At 43.1% G+C, this 23209-nt stretch overlaps 1 protein-coding gene across 7 annotated transcripts in view; it reads left to right on the top strand.

The window, feature by feature from the left end:
* Farp2 (FERM, RhoGEF and pleckstrin domain protein 2) overlaps window positions 1-23209 on the top strand; it is a 116036-nt gene that overhangs the window by 39154 nt on the left and 53673 nt on the right. For 6 of the 7 annotated variants that reach the window (XR_001232165.1, XM_013508100.1, XM_005411126.2 and 3 more), the window contains exons 3-9: window positions 7526-7630; window positions 8602-8644; window positions 10283-10361; window positions 12837-12934; window positions 14388-14502; window positions 18866-19013; window positions 20948-21043. Coding sequence is in view for 6 of the 7 variants with exons in the window: in XM_013508100.1 (XP_013363554.1) it covers window positions 7526-7630; window positions 8602-8644; window positions 10283-10361; window positions 12837-12934; window positions 14388-14502; window positions 18866-19013; window positions 20948-21043 (684 nt within the window). In the remaining variant the exon portion in view is untranslated. The remainder of the gene's footprint in view (window positions 1-7525; window positions 7631-8601; window positions 8645-10282; window positions 10362-12836; window positions 12935-14387; window positions 14503-18865; window positions 19014-20947; window positions 21044-23209) is intronic. The other variant, XM_013508097.1, reaches the window with a different exon arrangement.

The following is a 23209-nucleotide window of genomic DNA, read 5'->3' as shown; positions in this document are numbered from 1 at the left end:
GGAGCCAGCAGGCAGGAAGCTAGCCAGCCAGAAGGCTGGCACTCCCCACCCACAGCTCCCTGTGTGCCGGAAGCCCTCCTTCCAGGGAACCCCGAGGCCGGGAGTGAGTCGCCGGTCCGAAAACCGGCGCTCCCCGCCCAAGGCTCCCTGTGCGCTGGGGGCCCACCCTCCGGGAGCCAGCAGGCAGGAAGCTAGCCAGCCAAAAGGCTGGCACTCCCCACCCTGAACGCGCCCGATCTCGTCTGTCCCCTTTACAGTGGCAAGTGGCACCAGGTTTGGTATAGTTTTCTAATTTTCTGTAGCTTCTGCACACAGCACTGTTGGGATTTTCATTGGAACAGCACTGAAGTGACAAGTTACTTGGGGAGAGTAGCATCTGTGGAAGGGGTGCCATGTTCACAGAATGGAAACTTCCTCAGCAGTGTTTTTTGTTTTTGTTTGTTTGTTTGTTTTGAGACAAAGTCTCTTGCTATGCAGTTCAGGCTGGCCTTGAGCACACTTTGTAGCCCAGGTTGGTCTCAAACTTGCAGTGATCCTCCTGCCTCTGCCTCCTGAGGGCTAGGATTATAGGCATGTGCCACCATGCCCGGCTCTCAGCAGTGTTTTATGATATTGCTATCAGAAAAAATTCAGCAGCTTATAGAAGTGGAATTGTTTCATGTATTGATTTTGTAACCTGTAACCTTACTGAACTTCTTTATGCTAATATTTTGTGTGTAGATTCTATTTTCAACTAGTAGCATTCTGCATTTTAAATCTTTTTAACTTTTTACTATGAAGCAATTTTTTTTTCTCTTTTTTTTTGGTACCAGAAATCAAACTGAAGACCTTGCAACAATTTCAAAAAGATGCAAGACAGTCAAAAACCTTTTCTTTTCCTGAACTGTTTTAGTGAGTTTTCAACACTGTGGCCTGACACCCTCCTGTGCTTCAGATATAGTTCCTGCTTCTAAGGAGGTCCTTCCTCAGACTACTGCAGGATGTTAACATGGAACCATTCCTGTGGTCTGCCTCAGGCCCTGGTCCAGTTCCCTGTCACCCCAGTAGCAGCATTTATTACAGTCCACAGTCACATCTCTGTCATCTCCTGTGGCATGTGACCTTATGACCTCAACACTTTAGAAGAGTGCTATGGTTTGGAGGGTGAACGTCTCCCAAAAACCCATGTGTTAAAGGCCTGGTCCCCAGAAGGGCACTGTTGGAAAGTGGTAGGGCCTAGTACAAGGTCCTTACATCATTGGGAGCATGTCCTTGAAGGGGGCTGTGGGACCCTGACCCATCCTCTTCAACTCCTTTTGCTTTCTGGTCATGAGGGGAGCAGATTGCGGTGTTCATACTTGTGTCATGATGTGCTGCCTCCTCAGAGGCCCAAACATCATACCCCCCATCTTTAGACTAGAACTGCCAAACCATGAGCCAAAGTAAACCTTTTTATAAGTGAAGTGCCTCTTGTATATTATCATAGTAACAGGACTAATAATATAAGCTGATGAATAATGCGAAGGTCACAGAGTTATTTGTTAGGTGAGTCTCTTTTTGATCTCATGTTTTCTCGGGGGTGGACTGGGTCGTGCAGCTTTGGCAGGGATAGCACAGAAGGATAGCACAGGAGTGCTGAGTTCTCTTGTGTCCTATTACGTGGCACAGACTTGGCCTGCATCTGGTGAGACCACCTTGACCATTTGATCCAGGAGGTGTCTGACAGGCTTCTCCACAGTGAGGAGCTTCTTTGAAGCCAATTACACAGCTCATTACTTGTCAGACTTTGAGTTTATCCATTTGTATCAGTGTGGGCTCCTCAGTGGGTTTTCACCCCTCCTGCCGTTACTTCCTGTGATGTGTAGTCTGCTCTAGACTTGGCTAACAAAGACTGCTCCCATCCTTGGACACTTCTCCATCACATGCTGAGGGCTTCCCTGCTTCTGGCTCAAGATCTTCTGAGCTGCTATTGGTCTCTGCCTGCCCCAGACTTGCACCAGACTTTTTTCCAAGGGTTTGTATGTGAGCTGTGCTCCTTGTTGTTGTAGTCTTGCTGTTCTCAGAACCTCTCTGTGGACAGAGCTGGGGTTCTGGCCCTCCCTGTCAGGCCATCTTCCAAGAAGACTCCCCACCTGTGGCCTCTGCTCATTACTTCCACACCCTCACCCTCTTGGTTTCTATATCTTACAGGTGGCACTTGTATGTCCACAGGCCCTTCCCAGCATAGTTAGCCTTTTTTATTTTTAAAAATTTTATAGGGTTAAAAAAGATTTAGTACATGTTCATGGTACAGATTTTGAAATCTGTACCATGGTACAGAAGAACATACAGTTGCAGAGTTCTGTTGTTTGGAACCAGCCACTTTTCCCAGTTTGCTGTGGTCTTCACAGAGAGCCTGCACTTCCACCTGCACACACATGTGCACCAAATATGAGTATGTACACCCCCCCAGATACACCTGTATGCACTGACTTACTCCTCCAGGACACACTCACATGTACCTGTGTGGTCCCCTGCTACACACTCAACAGCAGTGTACATGACCTGCATGCACACACTCCCACACACAGGCCGGCACCTGTGTTCTTCTGCATCTTTCTTCTCTTAATGGTACATTCTGGAGATTTTTCCATTTTATTACATAGAGAATAGCAGCCTAACTCTTTTTAACTGCCTAAAATCTCATTGTCTACCTGTGCCAAAATTTGTTAGGGAGTTCTATACTGGTAGAGTTAGAGTATGTGTAACCGCTTGCTATTAGAATCATTATTGTAACAAATACTCTTTCCTATGCATGATTTTGCACCAGCAAAATACTACTTTTTTAATTTTAAAAACTGTTATTAGTACATATTTGTAGTATATAATGATTACGTTTGTTATGGGGAGTTGGTGCAAGCATAGAACACATCTACCCTGTGAGATACTTTTTAGGAGTAAAATATTTAGAACTGTGGTTTCCACTTTTTATGACGGTGGGTAGACATTTCAGTTTTAGCAGGCAGTGTTGGCCCAGCCTCACCAGAGCTTGTGGTGTGCCAGGTGAACATGCCTCCGTCCCACACTCCCCACAACGTGTTTTCAGACTCTGAGTTTTGCCAATCTAATAGGGAAAAAAAAAGAGACTTTGGTGTAAAAAAAAGAAAGACTTTGGGAAAAAAAAAAAAGATTTGCATATTTCTAATTATGAGTTCATTGAGCTCCTGTTTTGTGAAAAGCCTGTCCTTTTGCCCATTGCTGCTGTTTTTCTTTCCTTTTGCATTTACTGTCTGCTGTGAAGACCGGAGATGCACAGGGAAGGCCACAGAGGCCCCAGCACCTCCAGTGCTCAGCAGCTTGGATGCTGCCCAAGTTTGTATTTAGTGTGAAATCCTTTCCTGTTTGATTGTTACAATCCAGTATGTTGTAAAATTAGCTCTTTGAGATAGAAATTGCATATGTTTTTCCTCTGTTCATCTTTGAAGAAGTCTGACTTTACAGTGTTTCTGCACACATTTTGTTTTGTTGTTGTTTGAGAGAGGATCTCGCTGTGTGGTCTGGGCTGGCCTTAAACTGGCTGTGGTGCCCAGGCTACCTCAACCTCATGAGTGTCCCGTCTCAGCCTGGGGTTACAGCGTACACAGCACCACACCCAGCTTCAGAGGTTTCTGTTTTTATGTTGTGTTGGCTAAGCTCTCATGCCTTCAGTTGTGACTTCTGTCTTCTGGTGTGTACTGAAAATAAGCAACAGAATTAGTTCATTGCAGTACTTCCAGTAGATGTTTTTGTTTAACTATGTTACTCACTGTCTTGGTTAGTTTTCTCTTGTTGCCGAGACAAAATATGTGATGCCCAGAATAAGGAAGGAACAGTTTATTTAACTCAGTTTGTGGAGATTTCAGTCCATACTCAGCTGGCTCCAAGGCAGAATGGCACATGGCAGAGGGCAGCAGTTGATGGCTGTGGAAGACAGCAAAAGCAACCAGAGCAAAAAGGAGTAGCAGCGAGGAAGCCTCTTTTCCTCCCTTACATTGTATGCAAACTACCCGCCCCAGGGCAAGTGTAACACTTACATCCGTAATTCCAGCATTGGACCATGAATCAACCATAAACTCTAGAAGCCCACCCCATGACTGCATAAGGCTTTCGGGGGAACAACACATCCAGACAAACCGTAACACTCAATTTACTATGCTACAAAGCATAAGGTAAGGGTACTGCCTATTTTTCCCCAAGACCAATAGTAGTATTATTGAATTATCTTTTTCTCCCTCACTGATTGTTTTGTTTTGCTTTGTTTTTATTTTTTTGACACAGAATTGTGTGGCTCAGGCTGACCTTGAACTCACTGTGTAGCCAAGGCTGGCCTCAAACTCAGCAATCCTCCTCCCTCAGCCTCTGGAGTGCTGGGATTACAGGTGTGCACCACCACATTTGGCTTCCCCCACTGATATGAAACATCACTTTTATCACACATGCCAGTATTTTATAAATTTGAGTGTTTTTCTTCACTTCCTAATCTGTTCTAATGATTTACCTGTGTAGACATTCACCACTGCCACATTTCTTAATTACTAAGATTTTTTTCAATAATTTTAATTCTTGGTTGGGCATGGTAGCGCACAGCTATATTTTCAGCACTTGGGAGTCTGAGGCAGGGGGATCACTGTGAGTTCAAGGCCTGCTTGACCTATATGGTAAGACCCTATCTCAAAAAACAAAAATAAAATAATAATTTTAATTCTTGTACATCTAGGCCTCTTTTTCTTTCTCAGAATTTTCTTGGCCATTCTTTTTTTTCTTGCTGGTGCTGGGACTCAAACCCAGGATTTGTGCATGCTATGTAAGTCTTCTACCACTGAGCTGCATCGCCAGCCCTTTGTCCATTTTTTTATCCACTGATTTGGGGATTTTTTCCTATTAAGTTGTCAGAGTTTTTGTATAGTTTTCATGTCAACTTCTTATCAGATATATGGCTTGCTGCTATTTTCTCCTGATCCGCAGGCTGCCTTTTCATCCTGTTGACTGTTTCCTTTGCTGTGCAGAAACTTCTTCAATTTGATGTAGTCCCACTTCTTGCCTGAGATTTTGGAGTACCTAAAAAGTCATTAGGAAGGCCAATACCAGGGAGCTTTTCTTCCATATTTGCTTTTCAGAGTTTTGCCATTTCAGGTCATATGTTTAGGTCTTTGCTCTATTTTATGTTGATTTCCATGTGTGGTGTTTTAGCTCAGGGTCCAGTTTCATTCTTTTCTGTGTGGATGTCAGCTCCCCCGGCATTATTTATTGAAGAGCTCATTCTTGTCTCAAGGTGTCTCCTTGGTGAAAATTAGCTGACTGCTGTGCTCAAGTTAATTTCTGGTCTCTGTGTTCTGTTCCATCGTCTCTGTCTAGTTTTATGATTCATGTAGCTCTAAAATATACTTGGAGGTCAGGCTTACTAACTTAGAAGTTATGGAAGTGAAGAGATAGGGGAGCCCTTTCCTCTCCTTGATCTCAGTACAGCCCTGTGATGGTGGTCACTCTTAACAGTTCGGTGCACAGCCTTTGAGTTTATTATTTAAGGGTAGAAACTGGGTGTGCATGTATGGAAATGGAGACCTCTAGTTTTCTTCTCACTGACCTGTATGTTTTGGACTTCACTCCATGGTAGTGCAGAGATGTCTCTATTTTTCTCAGGGTTGCATAATTTTCCATTACAGGTATCTGTTACTTATTTACCAGTCTTTTACTGAATTTCCCCTTGTGTAGTTAACTGTGCGCAGCTCATGAGATTATAAGGAAAAGTTATAGAAGTGGACTTCCTGGGGAAAAGGAAATGCATACTTTACGTTTTTAAAAGTATTTGCAGATTTTCCCCCGAGAGGTCACATTAACTTACACTGTCTCCAGAACCCCAAGGCAATGGCTGTTTTGTCATCATTCTTCCAATCCTCTGTGACAAATGAACAGTAAATCTCACTGCTGTAATTGATCCTGTTATTAGAAAGATTTAGTGTTTTTAATGACTACTGGCCATTTTTATTTCTTCATTAAATTCAGAAGAACTAAAGAGATAAGTTATATTTTCAGTATGATTCCAGATTGTGACTTTGGTAAATGTCTTTCTGCTCAGAACTTTTCCATCTCTATGTAGCTAAATCTGTTAGTCTGCTTTTGTGCTCTGCTTGGGAAGGATTATATAGTCTTTTCCATTTTATTCTGATCTAACTTCACGTTTCTTTTGACTAGAGAGCAGGGCCAGGGATATAGCTCAGTGGTGTAGTGCCTGCCTGGCAAGCACAAGGTCCTGAGTTCGATTCCCGGTACCAAAAAAAAGAGAGCAGCTTCCCCACCTTGTTTCTGAACTGTCCATGCCCTTCTTGCTGATGTGAACACTACCCATAATAAATCATTTACTGGGATCCCATGTAAATAGAGACTCTGACTCAGCTTTTTAGCAGGCATCAAAATTACAGTACTTGATAAGATGCTTACTGAAACTTAGAGTGGTTCCTCTAGCCTAAAGCTATTGTAGCAGAAAATGCCCTCTCCCTCCAAACTTCAGTTTGGTAGTTGCCCAAGTGATAGTTTCTGTTCCAGTCTGGGTGCTCCTGTCTCTTAGAAACAGCAGGTCACTGTGATGCACAGCTGGTCAGTATGATGCACATTGTATAAACCAGTCCCCAAATGACAAGCTGTTCTGCCTCTGTACTTCCTGCTTGCTTATCTCATATAAGCCCTAGACCACCAGAGATCAGAGTCTGATGCTCTGGGCATGATCCCGATCAGTCCTTGTTGATGTAAATAAATCTGCCTCCAAATCCTGGGTGTCATCTCTGTGTTTCTGCTTGCTGTTGCACTATAAAGAAATACGCCTTAAAACACACTAAGAGCATCCAGATGTGGTGGCACATGCTGGTAAACCCAGCACTCTGGAAGGCTGAGGCATGAGAATTAGGAGTTTGAGTCCAGCCTGAACAACTTAGTGAGATCCTGTCTCAAAATAAAGAGGACAGTGGCGCACACCTGTAGTCCTAGCACTCGGGGGGCTGAGGGAGGAGAATCACTGGGAGTTTGAGGCCAGCCTGGGCTATGGAGTGAGTTTAAGCCAGTTTGAACTGCATAGTGAAACCCTGTTTCAAAAAAGACCAAGCAAAAAAAAGACCAAAAAAAAAAAAAAAATGATAGAAAAGAGAGGACTAGGAATGGCGCTCATTGCAAGACCTGGGTTCAATCCTCAGTAGCATAAAACAAAAAACACGGGGCGGGGATATATAGCTCAGTGGCACAGTGCCTGCCCAGCAAGTCTGAGTTTTGAGTTCAATTCCCAGTACCAAAAAAAACAGCAACAAAAGCACTAAGAATGTGAAATGGAAGTGTTTTAGCTTTCTGTAGTTTGCTGTCAGTTCCTAAGTATAAATGCCTGATACTCATGTATTTGCTTTGTGATAGCTGGCACATCTTATTAGAAGGCAGAGCAGTGAAGCAGTGAAATAAAGGTTTGGTAAGGGATGGAGCTTGTGCCCGTGCTCCCACACCCTGCTGATTCTTGTCCTCATGCTGCCTCTCTCCCGTTCCCCCACAGCCCAAGTGCGATGGCCAGGTTCTGCTGGCGCAGGTGTGGAAGCACTTAAATCTGATCGAGTGTGACTACTTCGGGCTGGAGTTTCAGAACATCCAATCCTACTGGGTATGTGCTTTTGATTTGTTTTTGGAAATGGATTTTAGCAGTGTTGTAGTGCATTCATGATGGGCCTTTTGGAACCTACTGTAATGAGGTAAGCAAAGTATTTGGTAATTGGCCATCATTCTTATCAAAACTGTGCTATTAAAGTGTTTTCTTTTCAGCTGTAGGGAATGTTTGAATCTAACCCTGAACCTGTGTCCTCGCCTCTTAACTGCCTGTTCCCATGTGGCTGAGGAAGCCCTCATGAGTTACCATGGCAACTCTGATCCCTCCCCTTCCCTCCCCTGCCCCATGAGCATTGTGAAGTGAGCACACAAACTGATTCTGGCTCACTTTGCTCTACAAGTATAACCTTAAAAATTGTACAGCTTTAGGATTTACAGGTGTAATTGTTGCGAAGAAACCAACATGAGCCCCTTTGTTGAGAAAGCCCTTTGCTGCTGTTGGACACCTGTCCTCTGCTGCACAGCTGTGCCTTCCCAAGTCTCTGCTCTGTCACTGTTTACAAATGCAGTGTGTATCAAATTTGTGTTTGGTGGTAACACACATCCCCACATTGTTACTGGGACCTGCTCTGCATAGTGATAGTTGCGTGCATTTCACATGGGCATCCAGGTTGCCAGTGGTTTCGGTGTGCTCCCATATGGCTGACTTTCCTGACAGTTTATCAAGATTCAGTGTGTGTATGAGGGAAAAGAGTCACAATATTCCTGTCATACCTTCTGCTGGGAGTGGTGGCACAGGCCTCTAATCTCAGCAGTCAAGAGGCTGAGGCAGAAGGATCATTGAAAGTTCAAGGCCATTCTAGGCTACGTAGTGAGTTCAAGGCCAGCCTGAGATCCTGTCCAAAAAAAGTAAAAACTCCTGTCATAAATATTTCTCTTAATTATAAATATTTTTTATTTTATAGCATATTTATTAAAGGGAGAAATTATTTAATAGATGTTTTTTCTCTTCTATTAAATCCTCTTTAGATTTGGCTTGAACCTATGAAACCCATCATTAGGCAAATACGAAGTAAGTTCCATGTTTAAGTCTTTAAAATTCTTTTCATTTAACCTGCCTTCTTCTGGAATGTTCTGGGCTCTAGGCTGTCCCTGTGTTTGTTATCCCCCTCTGTGAGATGGTAGTGACATAACCATTGACAGTGGGTAAACTTGAAAGTCACTTGGCTGTTTAGTTTTAAACTACAGTAGATGGTTGGGAAAGGACAACAGCTCAACTCAGATGCTTCTAAGTGACTTGATTCAAATTTAGAAGTCACTGGACCTGCTGGGGATGTGACTCAGTGGTAGGAAGCTTACTTAGCATGTGTGACATCCTGGGTTCAGTACCCAAAAAAATACCCAAAAAACAAAGATAAAAGAAGTCACAGGATTTGTTTGATATTTTAATTTTTTACCAGTATGCAAAAAAATGCAATTTCTAGGTTAAGAAAAGACATTGAGATGCCTTTAAAAGTAGTATTCTAATAAAATTATTGTGTAATTATAAGCAGAATTGTGTGCATAATTACTTCTATTAGTTTCCTTACTAAATTTACAATTTAAGGCACATGATGATGCTTCCTAGTTTTATATCATCTTGAAGGCTTACATATAGTTGTTTAAGCCATTTTTTTGAGAACTAAATTGATGAGAAAAGATTATGTAAAAGTAATTTTGTTATGCACTGATCAGCTAAAGCTATTCCTCATAACATTTTAGAAAATAACTCTTCTAAAAAAAGAGGACCAGGGATATAGCTCAGTGGCATAAGTGCCTCCTGGCAAGTGTGAGGTCCTGAGTTCAATTCATACCAGAAAAGAAAAAAACTCTTCTTTTTGTTGAAAATTACACGGTCATCTTATTATTAAATTTCAGTGACATGAAGATATTCAGACCAGCTATTCATGTACCCCACCCCACCCCTTTTTTTTAACCGGGAATGGAACTCAGGACCTCGTGCTTGCCAGGCATGCACCATGCTGCTCAGCTGTATCCCAGTCCTGTCCCTTTTCTTTATGGCAGATTGTTCTGGTTCATTATAGTAAGCGGTCATGACATTTTTCTTTCACTTACGAATAGCAGGATTTCCAAAATAATGTGTTTTTTTATTGCTACCGTTAATTGGTATAAACTCCTTCACTTTATCTTTTTACCCTAAAATATAAATAGGCATATATTTTAATTTTGTTTTTGTTTTTCTCAGTACTGGGGATTGAACTCAGCACCTCAAGCGTACCAGGCAAGCACTGTACCACTGAATTACATCCCCAGCCCTATATTTAACAATTTTAATGGACAACTTTCTACTTATTTTTAAGCGTTCTTTGAATAATCTCTTCTTATAGTAAAAGATATGAAGTTTCTCTCTTGTTTTTTTTTTTGTTTGTTTGTTTTTCAGTATCGGGAATCGAACTCACGACCTTATGCTTGCCAGGCAGGCGCTGTGCCGCTGAGCTAAATCCCAAGACCCTGAAATTTCTCTTTGATATATATGATTTGTACTTAGGACTCATAAATTTATGTATAGGAAATTTCTTATCATACTTTAAACAATTGTTTTAACAGTTTATTTGAAAACACCAGCTCAGTTACATAATAATATATGGAGGGAATATAAATGTAGACATTGACTTTACTTGTAAAATTTAAAATTTTTTGTTTTTTGTAGGGCCAAAAAATGCAATGCTTCGGCTAGCTGTAAAATTTTTCCCACCTGATCCCGGCCAGTTGCAAGAAGAATACACCAGGTAAAGAGCTCACATTGAACTGGAGCTGCTGTTGGCTGGGACCTTGTACTCATTCATCTATCATGAAAGATTATGAGCTAGTGGTGTTAGACAATGGTATATGAGCTAGTGTACACATTTTGGCAGTTGACTCTTGCTCAAATGTGTAGCAGAATTTAGAAGAAATGTTTATGGTACAGATTTTAGAATAAGAAGTGGAATGGTATGTAGGGTGATACTGAACAGGTGTGCTTGGATTTATGCATGTGTATAAAGGGGCTAGAAATATAGCTCAGTGTGAACATCCTGGGTTCAATCTCTAGTACTAAAAAAAAAAAAAAAGTTCATCTACTTATTTATCTATCAACTCAACGTACTTCTCCCAATTATGTAAATTTTGTTGATAGGTAATTTTTTTGTGCTACTCTCTTTAATTTGAAGTTGCTTTTTGCAGAAATGACTAAAAGAAATGTTAAAAGTGCTTATCTGAGCAGTAAGATTATGGAGATTTCTTAGTTATCCCTTTATAACCTGGAAGTTTCAGGTCAGTGGCAGGTGAAGAGGATACCACCCTCAAACAGCAGAGTGACTCTGCGCAGGTCCCAGCTGACACAGGCTGCTGAGCAAACCGTGTTGTCTTTTGCACTCCCTCCTAAGAGTTTCTGCAGATCATGGCAGGAGCACAAAATTTCAGAGTGTCAGCTTCAAGGAACAAGGAGAGCCCCTCAGTGCAGACTGTCACTGTTCAGTGGAGGAGCCTGAGCACCAGGACAGTGAAAGTGCTCCATGTGTGAACACAGAACTTACCTTGACAGTGCATTACATGCATTGGGTGCCTGAGAGTCACATGAGGTCACTAAATATATACTCCTGAGTATGGGAAACACAAAATGTCCTCAGATTTATAATCCTGGATCTCAGTTTCAGGACTCAGATGAGTAGTTTTATAGTTACTTCCTTCTCCCTCATTTTTATGCAAGAAAGGTCTTTAATTTATTAAAAAGTATATGTTTGTGCCTGGTGAGGTGGTACACGCCTGTGTCCCTCTGAGGCCTCTGAGGCAGGAGGATCACTGAGAGGTAGAAGTCAGCCCACTGTATATCAAGACCCTATTTCAACCTCCCCCAAGGTACATGTTTGTGTCAAAAGAAAAAAAATTTCAAATAAAGCTATGTAGGGTACAAAGCAAAAGTTCCCTGCCCCACCCACTCACCCTGTTCTCCAGGTAAATGCTAACACTGGTGCAGGAGCCGACAGGTGCACAGCAAGGGCGCAGGCCCAGCGCTTTGGGCAGCACATCGGGAGGTACACTGAACTGCAGCTCATTTTCTCCCCTCTGAAGAACATGCCATCCCGTGTACAGGCTGTCACTAGTTCATCAGTCTTGCTCGCATTAGTACACCCTTGGGTTATCCCCACTTTTTCTTTGAGGATACTGTGAAGAAACATCATTGTCCACGTGTTTTTGTGAACTCTGGGAATATTGCTATAGGAATGATGTGCTGAGTTAAAGATTAGTTACCTACTTTAAATTTTAAGAGAATTTAATAAATTGTAATGAATTGCACTAAAATATAAATTCCAATAAGGGTAGGGAGTTTGTCTTGTTCAACATGGTATTCTAGCTCCAAGAACAGTACCTGAAACATAATAATACATGCTCAGCAAGCTCAGGGCCTTCGTACTGAGCTATATCCCTGGCCGGTTTTGGTGGGAGGTTTTTTGGTTTTTTTTGGTTTTTTTTGGTAAGTTTTGGAGTAGAGTCTCTCTTAAGTCCCTAAATTACCCAGGCTATACTTGAACTTGTGGTCCTCCTGCTTCAGCTTCTGAGTGCTGGAATTACAGGTATATGTCAGCTTACCCAGCTATAAATATTTTAAAGCTGCCTTCTCTAGTTATGTTCCCACCGGTGGTATTCCAGAGTGCCTGTTTTTCAGGTCCTAATCAAGACAAAAATCTTTTTTTTGGCGGGGGGCGTTTTCCAGTACCAGGAATCAAACTCACAACCTTGTGCTTGGCAGGCAGACGCTGTGCCACTGAGCTAAATCCCCAGCCCCAAGACAAAATATTTAAAGGCACATTTTAAGCTGTGTCTTAATTTTGTATTTCTGCCAGTTCATCCAAAATTGTGAGTGTAGTTTTGTGATATGAATTTGTGAACTTGCTCCTGTTGAAGGTATTCCTGCAGGTAGTGTGTGGTGTGCACACTAACTTCTCTTTCTTCACTGTGTGTGTTGAAGTACCTCTGTGTGCTCAGCACCTTCTCTGTACCAGAGTGTTGTGACTTAGCCTGCTGAATGGGTTCATCATCTGCTCTTTGCCTGTCACCCAGTTACTGCGGGAAAAGCCCATTGTGCCTCTGTCTGTTTGGTGAGGGCCCTGCCCACTGCCCACTGTTGGCTACTGCTGCTTCCCAGGCACTTGGCTACAGAGGTGTCTGTATTACATACAGAGGATGCTGGGAGTTGATCTCTCTCGTTTTGGACTCCCTTCTAGGTACTTGTTTGCCTTGCAGCTCAAGAGAGACCTGTTGGAGGAGCGCTTGACCTGTGCCGCCACTACTGCAGCCCTGCTCACATCTCACCTGCTGCAAGGTTTGTATCTTGGCCGACAGGCAGTGTCGCTGGACCAGCACCGTAGCTTAACCACACTTAGCTGCTCATGCCCACCAGAGTGGGGAGTGAACCTGATTATTAAAGAATGGGGCATTTCAGTTGGCATGTGCTGTTGGTGAGTTGAAGGTTAACTTTTGGAGACTGGAACTACTTGCAGCAAATAATCTCTATCCAGAGGCCCAAGGCCAGAATTATTCTCATGGGTTGTCTGTCATCTCTGCCTTTATACATTTTAACAATATGAAGCCCAGCATTGTGGTATACTCCTGTAATCCCAGCACTCAGGAAGCTGGGACAGGAGGGTCACCATGAGTTTAAGGCTAGCCTGGGCTACCTAGGTAGCTCAAGGCCAGCATAAACTATGTAGTGAGACCCTCTCTCAAAGAAACAGAATAAACAAAAAAACTCAGCTGAGCTTGGTGGTACACGCCTGTCATTCCAGCACTCAGGAGACTGAGTTAGGCAAATCACCAGAGGTTTGGAGTCAGCCTTGGCTACATAGTGAGTTCAAGGTCAGCTTGAACTGCATAGGGAGCTCTTGTCTCAAAATAAATAAAGAAATAAAATACAATACATTATCCTGATAGAGAAAATACATTATCCTGGTTGTAATAGCTGAGCATGTGCAGCAGACCCCGCTGCACTTAAATATAAAGTGTGGTTGTTAAGAAATAATGACATGCTGGTAGGCTGAGGCAGGCAGATTGCAAGTTTAAACAGCCTGTGCAATTTAGCAAGATCCTGTCTCAAAAAATAAGAAAATGGCTGGAGATACAGTTCAGTGCAAAGGCCCTGTGTCTTGGTTACTTTTTTCCTCCTTGCTGAGTCCATACTCAGCTGGCTGCAAGGCAGAGTGGCACATGGCAGAGGGCCACAGTTCATGGTGGTGGAAAACAGCAAAAGTAACAAGAGCAAAAAGGGAGGAGCAGCGGAAGGAACAAGCCTCTTTCTCTCCCTTCTGTTGTATGCAGGCTACCCACTCCAGGGCCAGTGTAGCTCTCACACCCGTAATCCCAGCAGTGGACCATGAATCAACCAAAAACTCTAGAAGCCCACCCATGACTGCATGAGGTGATTCAGGACGTCCAGACACAAACCATAACACCCTGGTTCAACCCCAAGTACCATAGATGATGGATTGCCTGATTCCAGATGAAGCTTAAGGCTTGCCATGTACCTTCTCAGAGCCCCTCACCAGAGTCCTTCTCTTTGGGAGTTAAGAATAATTCTTTTTGTTTTGCCCTCATACTTGCCTTTGGACAGCATAAAATACATGGAAAAAATACAGAATCTTGGGGGTTTTAGCAATATATTGCGTATTTTGTGGCAGACTTATGATACTTTTTTTTCTACTGTTAACTCATGCATTTGCTCATACATGTGCTTGTTTATTTCAAAATCTGAATGACGGACTCTCTTTGTCTCATCTCAGCGGAAATAGGAGATTACGATGAAACCTTGGACCGAGAGCACCTGAAAGCCACTGTCTACTTACCCAGCCAGGAACAGGCTCTCGAGAAGATCCTGGCCTTCCACCGGAGGCATGTGTGAGTTGCTGAGGACACTGCTGTGAATGGTGCTTAATCAGGGGCTTCTGTAGGGATTCAGCCCAAGTTGCACCTTTTGTGCCCAGGCTTAGGGCCCAGCATGCAGCCATTCCTGAGGCCCTGCTACTTTGGAAGGGGTGGCCAGGGTGTCAGGGCCTTGGGGAGGAGGATGCTGGCGAGCAGATTCCCTGCCTGGGCAGCAGGTACTTCTGGCATCAAGGAAGCAGGCAAGATGTGCCATGTCCTACAGTGCAGCAGGAGTCCTCCTTGAAGGGGAAGCAGTTCATGCTGTGGCAGGATGTAGCACAAGTGACTGTCCACCATGCTGGCAGCTGCTGCCTTTGATACACTGTGCTCTGACTTCTCTAAGATTTGACACTGGTGCACTCTGGAGTGTGCCAAGCAGAGGGGCTGCTGTGGGCTGGAGCTCTGCTGGGACAGTTGCCTTGCCATTGTGAGGGGGCTGTTAAGATGCAGGTCTGCTTCGTCAGGTAATGCCTGAGCAACACTATGCCAGATTCTCCTGACGGCACTGGCGGGGTAATTTGAAAAGCAGACCCAGGCTGCTGGGCTGTGTGTCACCCTGTAAGATGGGCTTGAGCATATCACCACTCTCAAACTGGGCAGTGATGCTTCTTGTGTGGGTATGCAAAGTACAGCTGCCAGCGAGATCCCCGGAGTACAGCAAACATAGCTCCTGCGCTGTGAGCTGGGGTCACAGATTGTGCCCGCTCAGTGGGATGGGGTGAGGTAGAGTGGGGAAGGTGGCAGAGTTCTTGGGGAGGCCCTTTGAGGGCCAGGCAGACAGATGGGAGGGAGGCACCCAGGCAGAACTCCAGCGGTAGGAGAGGAGAGGGCTGGCTGGAAGGATGCTAACAGTTGCAGTTGAAGCACTAGCGTAAACAGAATGCCAGCTGTACAGGAGGCCAGGTGGCAGTGCTCCTGGTCAGCTGGGCTGAGTGCCCACTCACACCCAAGTAGCGGGAATCTCAACTCTCTCTAGATGCTCACTTTGTGACAAGCATCAAAAACTATTGCACATCCTTTACTTACTTTAGTCATTGTTTGTGTAGGTATTGTTTTTGAGACAGGATCTCACTGGATAGTGCAGGCTGGCCTTGAACTCACAGCGATCCTCATGCCCCAGCCTCCTGAGTGTTTCGATTACAGTCATGTGCCACCATGCTTGGCTGTATCAGTTTTTTTTTTGGTTTTTTTTTTTTGGTTTTGTTTTTTTGGTACTGGGAATCAAACTCAGGACCTTGCAATTGCCAGGGAGGCACTTGTGCCGCTGAGCTATATCCTTGGCCATATGTAGCTTTTTAAAAAGACAATGATGTATATTTATTTTAATCAAAATAAGTTTTTTACATTGTCTTATGAATCTGATTTCTTTAACAACCCACTGGAAATACCTTTACAGTCACTAGATGGAATATTACAGAAGTGTCTTTCTTGATTTTGCCACTTTTTTTTTTTTTTTTTTTTTTTTTTTTGGTACTGGGAATTGAATTCAGGGTCTTGTGCTTGCCTGGCAGGCACTGTGCCACTGAGCTATAGCCCTGGTCCTAACACATGTTTTTTTTAACACATGTAGTTTGAGTCTTGCAAACTACAGGAAATTTAAAGTTGACTATTAACACTTGGGGGTACATAATGATTACTGATGTTTTGATTAGATGTATAAAGTTAATGTAGACATGAATAGCAGCCCAAGTATGGTAGTGCACGCTTGTAATCCCAGCACATGGGAGGCTGAAGCAGGAGAATCACTGCAAATTTGAGGCCAGCCTGGGCTACAAAGTGAGTTCAAGGCCAGCCTGAACCGCATAGTGAAACCCTGCCTCAAAAAAAAAAGCAAGCAAGAAAAAAATGAATAACAAAACCACTGGGCATAGTCACACATACCTATAATCCCAGCTACTCAGGTGGCTGAGGCAGGAGGTTCACAAGTTTAAGACCAGCCTGGGCAACTTGATAAGATCCAGAATATCAGTCTCAGAATAAAATTTTAAAAGAAGGTGCATTTCAGTGGTAGAGTGCTTGCCTAGCATACATGAATCCCAGGGTTCAATCCAGGTATTGCACACAACACACACACACACAAAACCAGGAACACACACACACACACAAAACCAGGTGTTGCACACAACACACACACACACACACACACACACACACACACAAAACCAGAAAGGACCAAACTCTATGTTTGTTAAAGTGCATGTTTTTTGTAGATACCAAACTCATGATTCCTCTCTATAATTGTTTTTTAGTGTGTTTTGTGGTATTTTTTATTTTTGTTTTTTGTGCTCCTGGGGATTAAACCCAGGGTCTAGTTGAACATTCTAGGCAAGTACTCTACCATGGAGCTATTATAACCCCAGCCCTTTTTATTTTTGATAGAGGACTCGCTAAGTTATCTAGGCTATCCTTGAACTTAACGATCCCCCTGCCTCAAGCTCCCAAGTACTTTCATTAGTAGTTATTGATCTGTGCATTAAATGGTAGAAATGCAAGTCTTAAAAGTGTTCACTGAGAGAGAGACATCCTGCCAAGGACAGTGCAGTTTTGTCTGGGAGATCTAGAGAGCTCACAATTAGGTCCTGGCATTGGAATGATAGAATTTATCGCGCAGGAGCAAATGCATCCTAGAAGTGCTAAGATTACTCTATTGCTCTCATCCTGTGCTCCTGCAAGAAACGCAAGAGTGCACACCAGAGTTAAATATTCTGTATGGGATTGGAGGAAGGCAGAATGTGGAAGAAATCATAGAGTTGGAGATTCCTTTTGTGCTTTACAAAACTGTGAAGGGTCATGAGCACCTGGAACAGGTCTCCACTCTGTGGCAGCACTGCTGGGTTAGCCTCACCACCCCGTGGATTGCAGAGTCTATAAACATGTGCCTGTAACTGTGTTCCAAAAACAGAACCACACTTATTAGGAGGAAATTCTGATTTCATGGAAAACAAAAAAATAGAGCAAGGCGAATATACCATGTTTGCAAAGTCATGTGTTTCCTTTCTCTCTGAATGAGAGAAAAACAGTTTTATTGCCGGCTTACTGGTCTACCTGGAACTGAAAGGAATACTACTTTCTAACATGGTGTGTCCAGTAAGGGAGAAAGCCACCACAATAAATATATTTGTTAATTTAAAAAAAAAAAAAAAAAGTGTTCACTGAGCCAAGGATATAGCTCAGCAGCACAATGCCTGCCTGGCAAGCACAAGGTCCTGAGTTTGATTTGCAGTACAAAAAAAAAAAACGTTCACTGGAAGCTTTACTAGTATCTAAAACTTCCAGAACTGGTTCTTCATCTTGGACATTCCTTCTTGTTGGTAATGACTTATTAAACTGTAAGTCAGGATCCAGGTATCTGTATCCTAAACTCCCTGAATGGAAATCGTAGACCAAAGAAACCCACATAGTTCCATTATTTCTTAAAGATTCCAAAGCTCAGGCATTTGAAGCAAAGAGAAGGGAAGATGTGTTAGGAGAGGACCTCATTTGTGGGATTTAGGCACTAAACATGGGCATCTGAGAGGAGCACCTTCTCTCTGCCCCAGCCGTGATCAGTGAGAGTATCGCTCCTGGAGGCTGACCTCTCCAAGGACAGGCTCGCTTACACGTCCTGGTGACGTGTCCCGGGCCATGCATAGGATCCACTAATGTTGGGGACTTAAGTTGCATGTTGGAAGACTTTTATGTGGATAAAACCACTTGTTTTGGCAACGGTTTTCGTTCGACTTCATAGATTCATTTTAGTGTGTTCTAATGACTAGAAGTGTATGTTATGAAAATAATTTCTTCTAAAAGTATTAAAATGGGTTTTTTAAGACACTGGTGTCATCTGTGGCATTTTCTCCACTTGATATTTGACAGCCACATCCAGGCCTCGTGGCACATGACTGTAATCCCAGCACTCAGGAAGCTGAGGCAGGAAAATCATCATGAGTTGAAAGCCAGAATGAGCTACAGAGTGTGTTCAAGGCCAGCCTGAATTATAGAGTGAGACCCTATCTCAAAAAAAAAAATTTGACAACTGCATACAGTACACGATTTGCACATGGCCATGTCACTCTCAAGAGTAAACTATCAGGCTGAGTATCAGTGAGCCATAGGAGACAGTCTGTGCTTTAGTAAGTGTGTGGAATAGAGGTAAACTCTGGCCTGCCTGCATGTGTTATGTGTTGTGTAGTAGGTAAATACAGAGGCAGTAAACCCATCTACTCTAAAAACCTCCCTTGTGTGTTGGTCAGATAATTTTGTTTTGCTTAGTTTCTTGATCACTTCTCTAATATGTTTTGGTTTTTTCAGAAACCTAGAGTTTCAGTGATAACAGTCAAGGTGTCCTTTCTTACAGGGGCCAGACGCCTGCTGAGTCAGATTTCCAGGTGCTGGAAATTGCTCGCAAGTTGGAAATGTACGGCATCAGGTTTCACACAGCTTCTGACAGGGAGGGGACCAAGATTAACCTGGCTGTTTCCCACATGGGTGTCCTTGTGTTCCAGGTAGGCAGAGAGGGATGTGGTCGTGGCAGGGTGGTGATGTAGTGCAACTTGGTCAGGTTCCTGCTATGTTTATTGGTAAATTTTTGTTCTAATTAATAAGACAGTAGATTTAGAAGATGAAATTTGCATGTTCCCTGAGCCAGTCTCTTACCCAGTAGAAAAATGGTTTTCTTGTCCTTCTCTTACACAGTGTGATTATTCTTGCTGTCCAGGAGCCTGTGGACCCCAGCTGATCACTGACTCCCCACCAGGGCTGCTCTGGTCCCCAGGATGCCCATCTCTTTTCAGTGTTCATTCTGGTGTTGAGCCAAAGGTCATTCCTGTAGAATCTTAAACTGCAGCTCTGGGGTCTGTCTTCTTTCTAGGGACAAAACTCTGCTGAGCTATGAGAGTTTAGTGACAGGGACTCTGGGTACCTCTAATAGGCAGGAGGGCACTGGAACTAGAAACAGAAAGCCTGGTTTCATCTGTGTGAGCTCAGACAGGAGGTGGAGGAGCTGCTCCCTCTGGTGCAAGAGGCAAGGTCTCCTTTCTGGTGTGGGTCCAGGGGAGGGATGAGGCAGCTCCCTGGAAGTGCAGGCTCAGAAAAGCCTGCAGTCAGAGTGCAGGGCAGGCTCTCCACATCTCGGCTGTTCTGCACAGTCTACCAGCCAGATGGGGACCTCTAGGTGCTGTCACCAGGCCCTGCACATGGGGGCCACTAGCTCAGGAGTACACCCACACACACACACACACCCCATGGTTAAAAGGCCTCATTGCAAATACTCTGAAACCTACAGAAGAGCTAAGAGAATTAAGACAGCAGAGAGAGCCACCCTGTGGCTTGACCCAGACCTGATCCTTATTATCATTTGGTCCATTTGCTTCAGGACCAGTACTTCCTCCTGCCTGCACCCCTACCCTCCTCACACATGGTGCTTTCTCAAGTGCTAGAAAGTGAATGGCGTACGTCTTCACCTGAGTCCCTTCGCCCGTGTGTCCGGAGAATAGGCTGTTCCCTTATACATCCACATCCATCACCACTGAGATGATTGATACAACTCCTTATCTACTGTATTAGTTTCCAGTTTTGTGAGCAGGCCACGTGGTGTTCCTTTATAGCTTTTGCTCCCCAGGGCTGGATCTAGTCTGGGATCCCATGGGGCATGTAGCCCTCATGTCTCTGTTCTCCTCGGTCCTGGGGTGTTTCCACGGCCTCTCCTTTGTCTTCAGTGACACTGATAGTATTGAAGAGCTGCCCTTTTTATTTTTAATAGTGTATGTATCTGTTGTATTGGATGTTTCCTTGTGATTAGATTTGGTGGAATGGTCCAGCTGGACCCCGCCAAAACGTTGTGTCCTTCAGACTGTCTCACCTGGAGGCACCAAGAACCATTTAACTTTTCTTCACTCCCAGCCTGCCCTGAACCACCACTACCCTCCCACAACTTTCCCCTCCAGGGCTGTACTTCTTCAAGCGGGGAACAGTGTTTTTCTTGGTTTTGGTTTGGATTTTTGTTTTTTGTGGTCCTTGTGATTGAACTCAGGGTCTTCACACTGAGCTATATTCCCAGCCCTTTTAAAATTTTTATTTTGAGATAGACTCACTAAATTGTGTAGACTAGGCTCAAATTTGGCAATCCTGCTTCAGCCTCCCAGAGTGGTGGGATTACACATGTGCACTGTCACACCCAGCTCAAAATGTATAATGTTAACACTGATTTTTTTTAAAATGTACTAAAGCCTTATTAAAGAAATTAAGTTATTTTCTACAATAGACAAGTATGTTTGGTGTTGACATTCTAACTGAGAGTCATTCCAAGTAAAATGGTAACATGTCAGGCAGGCTACTGTGCCATCTGTCAAGAATGTAACTTTAGCTGTCTCCAGTCCATGAGAATGGAGTGAGCCTTCAAATTAGGAATGTGCCACCACATTTGTTTCTTGTATTTCAGGGTACCACCAAAATCAACACCTTCAACTGGTCCAAGGTCCGTAAACTAAGCTTCAAGAGGAAAAGATTTCTTATCAAACTCCACCCTGAGGTCCATGTGAGTATTTAAGAGAAATTGTTGGCTAGAATGTCCATATTGAGAGCTTTTTGGTTTTGTTCTGTTTTTTTGGGGTTTTTTTGTTTGTTGTTGTTGTTGTTGTTGTTTGTCTTTTGGAGAGAGGGTCTCACTATGCAGTTCAGACTGGCCTTGAGCTCACCTTGTAGCCCAGGCTGGTCTCGACCTCACAACGATCCTCCTGCCTCAGCCTCCTGAGTGCTGGGATTACAGGTGTACGCCACCATGCCCGGTTCTTGTTATTTTCTTTTTTGAGAGGTTTTTACACTTGATCTTAGCCAAAAGGCTGAGAAGTGATTTTTAAAAACTACTTTGTAAGTCATTTCAGTACCAGGCACACAAGAGTTTAAGGACAAGAGTTGGGCTTGGCATCTGGAAGGGCCTGAGGGCAGTCTGCCCAGCGGGTCTCACCCTGACCCCTCAGAAGTTTGTTATCCACACCCCCAGTGACAGCATCCCCAGAGGAAGCGCATGTCTGGCAGGCTTCCGGGGCTTCTGAGAACCTTTGGTCATCATAACCACGTTGCTGTCTAGGTGATCAAGGTGACAAATGAAGGTCAAGGGGTACTGAGTCCTGCCTAGAGGACAGTGAGAACTTCTGTCCAGCAGTGAGGCCACCCAAGTCTCATGTTTCCATGGTTCAGAAATTGTCCTCAGGCTAGCTTTGAGAAGTCTTGATGATCAAGACGTAAATATTCCTATTAGAGATTGTCAGCAAAGTTATAATCACGTATGAATTACTGAAATGATTAAAAGTGGAAAAAGTAAATGTCTTCTAGTTGGGAAACCTCAATATTTAAAACTGTTTAAAGATATTTAAATTGTTCCGTTTCTTTCATACAAAGCAAGTTAGAAAATAAAAGGATTAGCTGAGCCATGGTGGAATTAAAGCTTGAGATGCTGTGGTGGCTGTAGCCGCTTAGACATATTCTGGGTCGCAGATTCAGAGCTATTGGACCAATCAGAAGAAAGGCTCTACTCAAACCTCAAGAGGCCTGTGGCTAGCAGGGCATTTGTCAGATTCCAGCTCCATGTGTCTTGTGTGGATGTGTATGCTTTGGGTAGAGGCTTGATGGGATGGCTCATTATTATTCTACATCTGTAGATGAAAGTAGGAATACCAAACACACATACAAAATGCAAATAAAAGGCTTTTCTTTCCTGTCATTACAAAAGTGGTATCCATGAAATTCTGAGAAAGGAGAGAATTACTACTCAATTTACAAAAACAACTGTTAACTGGAATTACATATTTCAAAGTCCAGGGCCATTTTTTTTTTTTTTTGGTTTTGGTTTTTCTCCGGTACCGGGAACCGAACTCACGACCTTGCGCTTGCCAGGCAGGCGCTTTTTGCCGCTGAGCTAAATCCCCAGCCCCCAGGGCCATATTTGTATTGTCAAAGTTCAGGGCCAAAGTTCGGGAAAGAGTTATATTTTACATCTCTAAGTACATAGATTTTTTTTTTAATTTTAAAGAGAAAAGAACAAAAACAAAGATATAAACAAAACAACATAAAACAGTAAAAAGATACAGAATTTCAAAACAAGGTGATAGGAAATTAACAATAGTTGTTGTATTGCTATTATTATCTTCAAAGTGATACTCAGATAACCAGATCTAGGCATGTAAGATTGATCAAAGAATTAAATATTAACTGTTCCTTTCAATAAACCAATAGAACTTAGTAGTATAATTACCTTAGCTATCTTATGTATATATACATATATATATTTTTTTTTTCCCTTCCTTCTTATCTGTTTTCCCTCATCCCAGTTGTTCTTTCCTTTTGAGCAGTTTCTTTTCCTTTCACAATATGTATTGTACCTTTCAGATTTTATTTACTCTTTCAGGTTCTTACACTAGGGAGGCAATACGATGTCTACACATGTGAATCTGATTTATTTCACTTACAAATATGGTCTCTGGTTGCATCCATTTACCTATAAAAGCCTCTAGTTTATCTTTCTTCATAGCTCACTAATACTGCACTGTATAAAAATACATCGTTTTTTTACCCATTCCTCAGCTAATGGGCATTTGGGTTGTTTCCAAGATTTAGCTATTACAGATTGTGCTGCTATAAACATGGGAGCACATATATCATTGTGGTATGATGTTTTTAGTTTTTCTGGGAAAATTCCCAGAAG

Source organism: Chinchilla lanigera, unplaced genomic scaffold, assembly GCF_000276665.1.
Source record: "Chinchilla lanigera isolate Chin_1 unplaced genomic scaffold, ChiLan1.0 scaffold00141, whole genome shotgun sequence".
Taxonomy (NCBI): domain Eukaryota; kingdom Metazoa; phylum Chordata; class Mammalia; order Rodentia; family Chinchillidae; genus Chinchilla; species Chinchilla lanigera.
The sequence above is the reverse complement of the archived record's forward strand: the minus strand, read 5'-3'. Positions and strand labels throughout refer to the sequence as shown.